The sequence below is a fragment of the Fulmarus glacialis genome, unplaced genomic scaffold (assembly GCF_000690835.1).
Source record: "Fulmarus glacialis isolate BGI_N327 unplaced genomic scaffold, ASM69083v1 scaffold31591, whole genome shotgun sequence".
NCBI classification, from domain to species: domain Eukaryota; kingdom Metazoa; phylum Chordata; class Aves; order Procellariiformes; family Procellariidae; genus Fulmarus; species Fulmarus glacialis.
In genome coordinates, this window is record NW_009192652.1 from 2,072 (window position 1) to 12,716 (window position 10,645).

Here is a 10,645-nt window from a genome sequence, read left to right on the forward strand (position 1 = left end):
AGCACAGACTGGTGCAAAAAAAACCCTTGTCTGGGGAGCTGAGGATAAATCCTGCCCTGCTGCCACCGGCAAGCTCTGCTACGCAAGGGCCAGCCATGCTCCCGTGTGCATGAGAAGCTCTTGACCCGACGCCTCGCAAGCCTTTGGCCAGCTCAAGGTTTATTCCTTTATTCCAGACAGCAACAGACCGAGTGCCCCTCCTGCAAGGTGAACCCTTCGGTGTGTAGCTATTAGCAGGACACTGCCACGCAGCAGCCCAGCGCCGCAACACGTGTCTCTGTGTCCATCAGCAAACCAGCGATGCTCGGGTTTGGCAGGAGACCGGCGTGGCTCGTGGTCCTGCCGGCTGGGAGACACGCGATGCGGTCGTGCCGGTACAGAGACACACTGCACCCAAGCGTGGGCCGGTCCAGCCCAGGACCCATCTCCCCTGAGAAATGCGCACAGGCGGCCTGCCCAGGTTACAGCCAGCGGCTCTGTTGGGAGTATCCTAAATACAGCCCGTCCTGCTGCAAAAAGCCTTCCCAAAGCAGTTACTATGTGCAGCGCACATCCCTCCCCAAGCGCTCTCTCCATGTCCAAGTCCCAACACTGCCCTGGAGCCGAGCCGTACCGGTCTCTTTGGGACTGCGCTGCTCTTCGTAATGGGACTCTGTTTCCCTTTTCTGCTTTGATACTATAATCTCCCTTTCACGCCCATGGGAGGTAGTATGCTCCCTAGTGTTCAGGTACCCTAAAAACCTTAAACATGGGTCACAGGGTTGATCTCGCCCAGGATGAGCTACCTGCCACACAAACGTTTGCCCTTTCCAGAAGAGATGAGACGGGAGGCAGGTCAGCTGGCGTAGCCTTCCCAGAAAGGTGACCTTGGATCTCTTGCCACTTCTCAGCTCAGGCAGAATGAAACAGTCTTTTGTCCCTGCATTTTGGGGCTGGCTTTTTAGTACCTGGGCATCTTCTGGTTTCCCAGACTTCCCCAGTGACTCCAGAGCTACAGGCTGGACCAAAGAGACAAGACAACTCCCTTCTGCTCTCTCTGCTACACGTCCCGGTCCAGACAGCCACGAGGATGGGGCTTTGATCCAGCTGGAGCCTGAAGCCAGATCTCCAGAAGCCAACTTGTTGCTGGCCTTGCTGGAGAGGAGGTGTCTTGTTCTGGGACCGTGGACTTTGGATCAAAAGGAAAAAATATACATATATCAAAACAAGCTTAGGGTTTCTTGAGGAGTCCAAGTTTATCACCTCTCCCTGCTGAGGAGTCAGTCGATGGGGAAGCAGGCGGCTGGCATGGGCGCTCTGCGGAAGAGCAGGCTGGAGCCACGGAACAGCTGCCCCTGAGGAGGAGAGAGAGCACAGGGTCAGGGCAGCCGTGCTGAGACCCGGCCGGGGAATTGCAGCTGGTTTAGCAGGGACTGACTTGTGCCCGCTGCAAGGCCTGAGCACCCCGGATTGCTACGGAGGAGAAAGTGGGGTTTCAGCCCTGTGGGTGCTGGTCAGGCACTTCCCCCAGGGATGACTGATGGAGAGGGGCAGAGCCACCTTGCTTTGCTGTCTGCCATGCATTGGCTAAAAGTCTGCAGGCTGCAAGGTCGGGGCATATAATGGGCAGACCAGTACTGCCATGAAACTGTACCAGTGCCAGAACTGGAGGGATGAAAACAGGTCACAGAGCACGTCAAGGATACGGCACAGGCATTTTTTGGGCAGCGCTGGAGATCTCAGGAAGGAGCAGAGGGAGCCCAAAGCCCCGCGTGTGCCCCGCTCCCTCACCTGAGCACTGAGATACCTCCAGCAATGGATCCAGGATGTAAACGCGGGAGCGTAGGGAGGGAGGCCAGCACGCAACCTGCATGGCAACAAGAAATAGCTGAGACGGTCTGTACAGATGTCACATTATCCAGACAGGTAACACAAGAGCAGCAGTAAGTGTAAGCGAGGACACAGAAACAGTGTCCGCACCGGGCTGAAAGCCAAATGACCAGCTCATTATTTACAATGCAACAGATCATGTAATTTAATTACCCCTGGAGTGTACAAACAAGGAGCGTTACCTGGATACGTTAAAAGTCCAGGACTATACGCTGTATCTACACTATCAAGAGCCAGCAGATATTGAGAAAACACTATACCAACGGCTTGGATCCAGTCCTCTTCCCATAAGCATGAATGCAGAAGACTTCTTGCAGCAGTGGGATTAGGAAAGCAAGCTTGGCCCTGCTCCTGTCTGCACCCATTGCCACATAAAGAGCTTTGCTTTCCCTTGTGCTGTTCCCCAGAGCCAGCATGGTCCCTTTGATCCCTTCTGCCTCCGGTCTAGTTCAGATCGGACCACACCACCACAACTCTCCCTATTTCTCTCCACTTGAGCTTTTATGCTGCTCTTGTCTGTGCCCTCTGATCTAAAATTATAAGCAACCTGGGACAGGAAACGAGCCAACTCTGCGAGGTGCCATATAGTTTACGGTTCTGTATGAAAGCTTTACGATCGTTAGCAGAGGATTCAGACAACAAGAGGCTGGAAGAAAGGAAGGGAAAGCCTTAGATCTCAGTGTGACGGACATACCCACAGTTGTTCACTGCCATGAGATCTCCCACGAGAAGGAAGGGGTATGTCAGCATGCTCACAGCGATCTGAAAGCAAAGAAAACTGGTAGCCTCTCTCATGTTCACGTCAAAAAAGCTAGTTCCAGCTTTTGCGTGTTAGCAAAGTTATCCTCATCTTTGGATATAAAGTACAGACCAGCCTTTTCCCCCAGACCATGAGCTCTCACCCCACCGATGTCAGGAAGAGGAGAAATGACATGGCAGTTGCCTACGTACCCCCATCACGAATTTTGTGTAGCTCCGGATCACCGATGCCTGGCTGAACTGGAAAGAGAAACCAAAGGGATTATGGAGGAGGCAGATGACACCAGGCTGTCACTGTCACTACGTGACATCCCTCTGAGCCCATGATGATGGATGTGGGGCAGGGAAAGAAGGCAGAAAGCAACGGTAACCACACCGCATCCCTGCTGAGAATCAGGGAGGATATTTGCTATCAAACCTGATCCCTAAACTGCAGCTGAGAAACAGCCCCACAGCAGACATGGCATCTTTAGCACTTTTACAGTGTTTTATCCAAAGCCTGGTTCTGTTTGTATTAAATTAGCCATTAACCTCCCATTAACTCCTTCCAACTGCACGTGCTTGGTACGGGCCCCCCAAGCCCTCCATCGGGCACTTCCACTCACGTTATCGTCCACCGCGTAGGTGTTGATGAAGTGAGCCAAGAGGTTGCAGCACCAGAGGAAGATGACATCCCCCAGGATGTGAGGGACTAAACCGCTGCAATGGCAAAGAGGGGCATGAGGCGCAGAAGGGTCCCAGTGCCACCTTCCGAGGTGCCCAGCCCTCCCTCACTCCCTCCACCAACACAGAGGAACCCCACCCCCCAAAATGCATCTTTACTTTGGGAGGAACTGAAGGGAAAAGGGGAGATTTCAGGGAAGAGCTCTCCCGGCCTTCAAACATGGTCCTATGTGTGCTGCCGGCTGCTCCGGATGGGGGATGCCCTGGAGTAGGAAGTTTGGGATCTGCTCTTTGGGCACGACTCAGTCAAGTCCCCTTGTTCTACCCCAAATCCCTTCTTGGCCCAACTCCTGCTCTGAAACCCAGGCAAGATACAGATGAAGTGGGTTTCTCTTAAGCTCATTTTGTAGATGCTCTCCCAGATGCAGAATGAGAAGTTCATCTCTCTGTGGAATCTCCCTCCTTTTAGAAATTAAAATGAGGGGTGTCGTTCCTGTAAAACCTGCTCTACCGCAAAGTGGGATTAACTGGGGGCAGCACTCCAGTCCCTGATTTTCCCCATCCCTGCTGCCACCTGAGAGCACGGGGACACGGGATGATGTGCTGCTTTGGCTTACAGCTCTCATCGACACACAGGCCCGAGCTCCCAGCAGCATGAGCACCCCCAGCTTCTACAGCTAATGGCACTAAAACATTAACAAAGTGTTTCAGGTGGTTTCTCCAGTTTGTCAGAGCTCCTGCAGCATCTGTAGCACCAGCTCAAGCATCGAGTGCAGGGCCTCCTGCTTTGGCTGTGCAGTTGCTCCACTGCAAAAGGATCCAGGTGTGTTTTAAACCTGCCTGTTTCAGACAGTTCTTCTGAAAATTAGGCTGTTGAGAGCCCCACGAGTGTTTGCTGGGCTGGAAAGAGCCACCTCCAAGCACACCAGTCCGAGTCATTGATTTCTTCCCAAACACCACGCTGCCCTTCGGAGAAGGGGACCAGTTTTGTTTCCTGCTGTGGTCACTGCAGCAGCAGAACAGCAATGAGGACCGCATGCTCTGATCCAGCCTGCTTTGCTTGCTCAGTGTTAGGGTTTATACTTTTTGGAGACAACCTGTGTATTGTCAAGGCCCTGGCAGCTCTGGAGATGCAGCCAAGGTCTCAGGGGTTAGGCATAGCAGAAGGCTTCAGCAGAAGATTGGCTGGCTTAAAAGATGTGATACATGAGAGCAAGGACAGGACAAAGAAATCAAAGCTCTCCGGTCCCAAAGAGATGGTCTGCTCTGCATTTAGCAGTCAGCCTTTGTAAAAACATCCTTTCTCTAACTCAAAGTCAAGTCTGAAGCAGACTCTTGAGCTGCTGCAGATAGAACAGGGGCTTAATAAAGCCCAGAAACAGCGGGCTGGTCCAGGACTGGGCCATGGCAGCCATGTAAGTAAAACCTCACCCATCTGTTGATAGAGAATCAGGTTGTTTGTTCCATTTGCAATAAGGATCCCATCCCTCTCTCTCCTTCATCATCAAAGTAATGACGGATACTGGGCCTGAGTTTATGGGATGACTGGAGACCAGGGGTCTGAGAGAGCTGCAGAACGGGGCTAAAAAAAACCGAATTCATTTGTGTTACAACTCTCATGCCTGGCAAGATGTCCAAGGAGATCTGACTAGAAATATTTTTAGGAGATGACAAGTCATTAAAAGCTGAAACAGCAGCAGGCAGATGAGGAAGCCTGCATGATGCACGGTGATGTGACCCAGCAGGAGAAACCCCAGTGCCAGGGAGCTGGGACAAGCCATCTTCAAGCTGACCATGCACAGCAGTTTCAGAGCCCAGGGAACATCTTTCTGGCCTGCTGGCAGCAGGAGACTGCTGCAGATACGAGGGGAAGCGAGATAAGTCCATCCCCTGAAAAGTCTTTATCTCGAGCCAGGCACACCACCAGAGTGAGCGTGTGCCGCTGTTATTGCTGCGTAGAGGTTTTAAGGCCATGAGAAATAAGTGCACCGCGACGATTTTAAGGGAGTGGATGTGTTTGGATTGTGTTAGGAGGGCTGAGAGCAGAAAAGCAGCAGTTTGGTCCTACAGATGCAGTTTGTGTTCCCCTCGCAGCAGTGTGATTTCCTAGTGGGGTTGTAGAGCACGTATAACTTCAGAGCCCTCCTGAGACATTTTGGGTTGTGTTAAAGCCTTTCCTGAGAACTATTAAGTTTAATTAGGCTACCAACAGTGTTTATGTTATGTGGAGGAAGGGAATGCGGCGGCTCCTTTCACGTTATTTCCTCGGGAGGTGGAGGAGAGGGAGGGCTGCCGGGCAGCATGCTCCAGCCATGCCCCACGCACAGGGAACATCCCAGAGGAACCTGTATTTAATGGAGGAGATTTGGGGCTGCACAGCTCTTCCTGGTGCATTCATGTTTCATCTGGAGGCCCAAATTTTGTGATTGCAGAGCCAAAGGCATCAGGCCTGAAAACCCCTCCTGACATTTCGGAGCTGCCTTTACTATTATTGACATAATAAAGTGAGTTATCTCCCCACCGGGAGCGGAGGTAGCAGGTGGTTCTGCTTTTATATAGATGTGGAAAAAAAGGCAAGAAGTGTTAATTAAGGGTTCAAGCAAAAAGGTGTCCACTAGACTTCCACTTTAGTGACACCATGCTTCGCTATGCTTCGTAAGCGGTTGGAAGCACCTTTCAGCTCCTTCTGGTCCAGGCAGCAACGCTGCTGTGCCGGGCACCATCACGCTCCCACCATACAAGCAAACCTGCTGCCAGCACAAACCACCTGCTCATTACAAGCACCCACGGTGCTCTTCAGAGGAATGTGCTTCTTATCCAGGCCCTGGCTTTTATTTCAACAAGGGGTCTCATTGTTGCACTTGATCTTGGTGCCTGTTGCACAAACAAATGCTTTAAATGCCCCTTCACTGAAACACAAAGAAGAGCCAAGGGAAAAAGAAAGGTAAGAAAAAAATACAGGTTTTTCCCCAGGCTCTGAAGGTTTGATTGAAGATAAGATCTGGGGCAAACTTAATGGTCAAACTGGAGCGCTGTCAAAGGCACAGATTTAATCTGTGCTCACGGGAGTGATGTGAGAGTCCCACGGTCAGACTAGGTTTCAGCTGGGGGGAGCTCAGCATGACTCCTTTAACTGAGGTTGGCAGAGCAGCCAGAAGAGCCATCGGCACCTTCGGACTACGGGAGAAAGTATTTAAACAACAACTCACGTACACAAAGAATCCCAGGATCCCTTCTTCCTTAAATATCCTGCCGATGGCGCTGAACACACCACTGCCGAGAAAAGAAGAGCTATAAGCGTGCAGAGGTTGCTCTGTCTCTTCCCCGCACAGCTTCACATGCACTCTGCAGCCACCAGCCATAGCAGTGTCCCCTCAAGGCCGCCATGCCAGCAATGCAGCAGGCAGCTCCACTCTGCTCCTTCTCCTCAACCCATGGAGGGTCGTGTTTGCACTCTGCCAGTCTGCAATAATGCCTGGGACAACACTCAACTCGCTGACAACTGTTTAAATGCTGAAGCTAGAAGAGCTCTGCTTGGCTTTGTGTGAGTGGATACACGTGCCACAACCACAGCACACAATATGCTTTGATTAGGCTGATTCTCAACCCAAGAACCCTGTCCTGCCTCTGGGAGCTTGCGCTGACAGTTGTGGGTTAGCTTTCAGGTGGCTGCAAGTGCAGTTTTGCCCTGCAGAGACGTCGATATTACTGAAAAAGGCTTGGAAAAATCTTGCAGGCTAGCAGGGTTGCAGCAATGCTTTGTATTACCTACTCTGCCTCCTTGCTGACTTCCCTTTCCATTAACACCTAAAGCAAAAAGGCAGGAGACTCACTGTGTGATCAGCAAGGTGCGTTACAGCCACCAAAATACCCATGGGCACAAGGCAGAACAGAGGCACGCCAGGGGACAGAGCCCAGCCTTCCCACGTCCTGTCACCCCGCAGTCACCCACCCTCTAACCACGGCTCAGATTCACTTTTCGGTCTCCCAAACCTCCTGGGTTGCCATATCCCCCATTGCATGGGAGCGTCTGGCACAGCTGACTCCAGGACTCGCACTTCTGTGTGCCCAAACCCTTCGGAGCTGCAGCCACTCACCTGTATTTGACTTCCCGGCCTACAAACTGGACCATACAGCGCATAGAGATCACTATGAGGAAAGAAACACAGGGCTGACAAAGAAACAAATCCGGTTTGGGTTGCAATGGTTGTGAAGGAAAATGCAACCTGACCCTTCTGCCCCTCCTCCCCTCAACTCACATCACCTCCAGCTCCTCTCGGTGGTCCTCGCCACTGCAAGACTCATTAGAAGCCTGTGCCCTCCCCTAGTCTGTAAGTGATGGGAAGGATTTCTGGCCCTAATCGCAACGGGATCTCTAGGACAAGCCCTTGGATGAATGGGAAGAGAGCACCTCGCTGCTCGGCTGGGTTAGTCCCTGAAGGCCAACCCTCAAGCATCAGCCTCCCTAAGCAGCCACTCAGACCTGCATCTGTTCTGCAGTTTCATACGAAGCCATTTCTGATAGAGAAGCGCATCGAGTAAACGGGGTTTTGGGGCGATCCTCAGTCCGAGAGGGCTGCCAAGCAGAGGGACAGGACTCACCATGCAGCGGATGTGAGACAACCCGGGACACGCACTGCATCATCATCTCATGAGATGTCTGGGAAGGGGAGAAAAAAACACCTGAATGAAAAGCTGCACTGCTCCACCTGCACAGACCAGGCCCTTCCCCTTAGTGCAGTGAAACCCATTTCGGGTCCCTTTTTTGAAATCTGTTGTTCGTGGTAAACCTCTATTCCTACAAAATATTTCATAGCTGGACACAGAGTGGCTACTAAATACCACGGCCTTTTTACCCAGAGTTTCTCTCCAAATAATTTCACCCGCAACCCACAGTTTAAGCTTCCTTTGCTCTCCAGGCACATCCCCAATGCGATCTCCCCGATCACATGTTAACGTGCCATATCCACTTCTCACCTCTTTCACCACTTTCCTAAGGGAGGTCTTCACATCATCCTTGTTAGAAACGTGCTCCATGTCTTCCAGTGGAAAGGCCTGAGTGGAGAAAGAAGAAACATATGGTCAAAACTGATGGAAACGCTGACCCACAAACCCTTGATGTCTGAGAACAGGAGGAAACCACGAGCAGTTGCGCTTGAGATGGGAGGAGAAGAAAAACAGGCAAGAAGGGGAAGGAAGGATAGAAAGTAAAACAGGGGAAGAGAGGGGTCATGAAACTGCTTACAAAAGATAAAAGGCAAGTGGTTGTTCAAATTAAATTAAAATTGTTTAAAAAATAAGTTTTAGGGATATGGGCACTGTTCTTCTCCTGTCTTGGAGGACTATTCAAAGCCCTTAGGAGATGGAGAGGGATGGACGCTTTATTTCTCCATGTGCAGTCGTGGCTGCGTGCAGGCACATGCAGGCTCCCTGGCTCCGCTGCAGTAGCAGCCGACCCAGCAAGCTGATTTATGAAGATAGAAGCCAACCTTTACCTTCTTCACGCTCCCCCTGGTGATAGTTGATAAAGTGCTTGAGATGAGGCGAGGAGTAAGACCACGGAAGAGGCCTCTTTTCCCGTCCACTTCCACAATGTGTCTGGCTGGGTAAGAAAACACCAGGCTGCCATCAGTTGGGAACCGGACGACTCGCAGAGAACACCTCCGGCGTTCAGCCGAAACCGTGCCAGAGCTCAGCACAGCACGGCAGCCACTCTGCGGTCCCACCGTAAGTGATTTATTATCCTAAATAAATTTCATATAGGATGCAAAGAATCCTTAAGTGTTCTCTGTCACATCTGTCTAATCTGGAAGGGTAGCTCTCCAGTATTTTGGGCTACTTCTCGTCTTCTGGTTGTTTTGCTCACCTGAAAGGGCTAAGAGGCAGTTTGGATTGAACCAGGGTTGGGAGGGATCATCTCGTGCGTTGTGTCACCTCCTCCCTCCGCCCCAGGGGGGTCAGATTCAGGGTTAATATGGATCTCACAAAGCCAGGTTCAGTTCCTGCCCCACCACCTTCTCCCCGGCAAACTTCTTCAGGTCTCCAGCCAAAAAAAAAAAGCCAATGGATCCAATTTCTCCCTGATAGAACAAGGTGGAATACAACCCACTACGTGCTTGCGGGAACCGACTGCTCCTGCCCCCCATCCTCTGCTGTCCCAAGGGAAGCCAGGAAGGCTCTGCACATCTCCATCACCCAATGCTGTAAATCTATTTGGAAAATGCATCTTCCAAAGGGCAGCACCGGAGCATTTCCAGCCCTGGGTGTTCCAAGATGGGTCTGCAGTGCTTTCGTACTGCTCCTGTGCTGGGTCCCCCCACCCCAAGGGTACTGCTATCCGATTTTGGGATCCCAACTTGACTTTCAGGACTGTGTGCTCCCCTTCCCCACAGCAAACCCGCTGTGAAAGCAACCTCCAAGGTCACAGAGTATTCACCTGCCTCTCCTGTGCTGCTCCACCCGCAAAAAGAAAAATAGTACTTTTTTTTCCTGCTAAGCATATTACCTTCCCTTTTCTTGATATTTCTGTCCCTTTAGGGCTCCATCTACAAGCCAAATGAGCAGGGCAGGGGGCCAAGTTATTGCAGGGCTGTAGCAAAGAAAGGTGCTTTGCTACCTCTAACACACGCAAACCCCTGCCACCTAAACCCTCCACCGCTCTCTCTGCTACAGTGCAAACCCAGAGCAACGTGCCACGGGAAGGGGATGCAGCACCAGCACCGGGGCCACCACCTCCTCGTCACGAACAACAGGTAGGTAAATCTGACAGCTTTGCAACTAGCTGTAGCGTTTTATGTCTCGTTGCAGCCTGGGGATGATCCCAAGGACACTGCCAGGGACGTGGGAGTGCTGCTGGAGGTCTACCTGGCACTCCCAGCCCCAATTTTGGGCAGGACCTCGCGCAGGCAGGGAGGAATGTTCGCTCACCGTAGGTGAAGAAGCCAGGCAGGTACAGGACTTTCCTTCCCAGCACGTTTCTCCCAACGGTTGGAGGTAGTGGCTCGTGCCCGACCTGCAGAAGAAACCCCGTGAGCAGGTCCCTGCCCCTGTCCCGGCGTTCCCGAAGCCCCTGGGCCACACGGCTTGTATTCCGGCATCCGCGAGCTGCTAAAGGGCCATGTCCTCCCCGTCACCCTCAGATACATGGGGTGCCATGACATGGGCAGTCCCTTTCCCATTATATGGGGTCCCCAGGGTACAGGGGGTCCTCATCCTTCCCATTTTATGGGGGTCCCTATTACAGAGGGGTTCTCAGGACACTGCAGGTCCTCACCCGTTATATAGGGGTCTCCCATTCCTCATTATATAGGAGTCCCCATTGCAGAGAGTATCCTCATCCCTCCCATTTTTAAGG

The 10,645-nt window shown here is 52.0% G+C and overlaps 1 protein-coding gene across 1 annotated transcript; it reads right to left on the bottom strand.

Moving 5' to 3' along the window:
- Window positions 1-1,259: 1,259 nt before the first annotated feature.
- On the bottom strand, window positions 1,260-10,360 carry MTCH1 (mitochondrial carrier 1; the record flags this gene model as incomplete). Its single annotated transcript, XM_009587162.1, has 11 exons — window positions 1,260-1,334; window positions 1,771-1,846; window positions 2,564-2,631; window positions 2,821-2,868; window positions 3,234-3,327; window positions 6,505-6,564; window positions 7,389-7,440; window positions 7,894-7,951; window positions 8,269-8,346; window positions 8,787-8,893; window positions 10,219-10,360. Coding segments are annotated over 11 exons (858 nt in total), but the record flags the coding sequence as incomplete, so codon positions are not given.
- Between the last annotated feature and the right edge of the window lie 285 nt (window positions 10,361-10,645).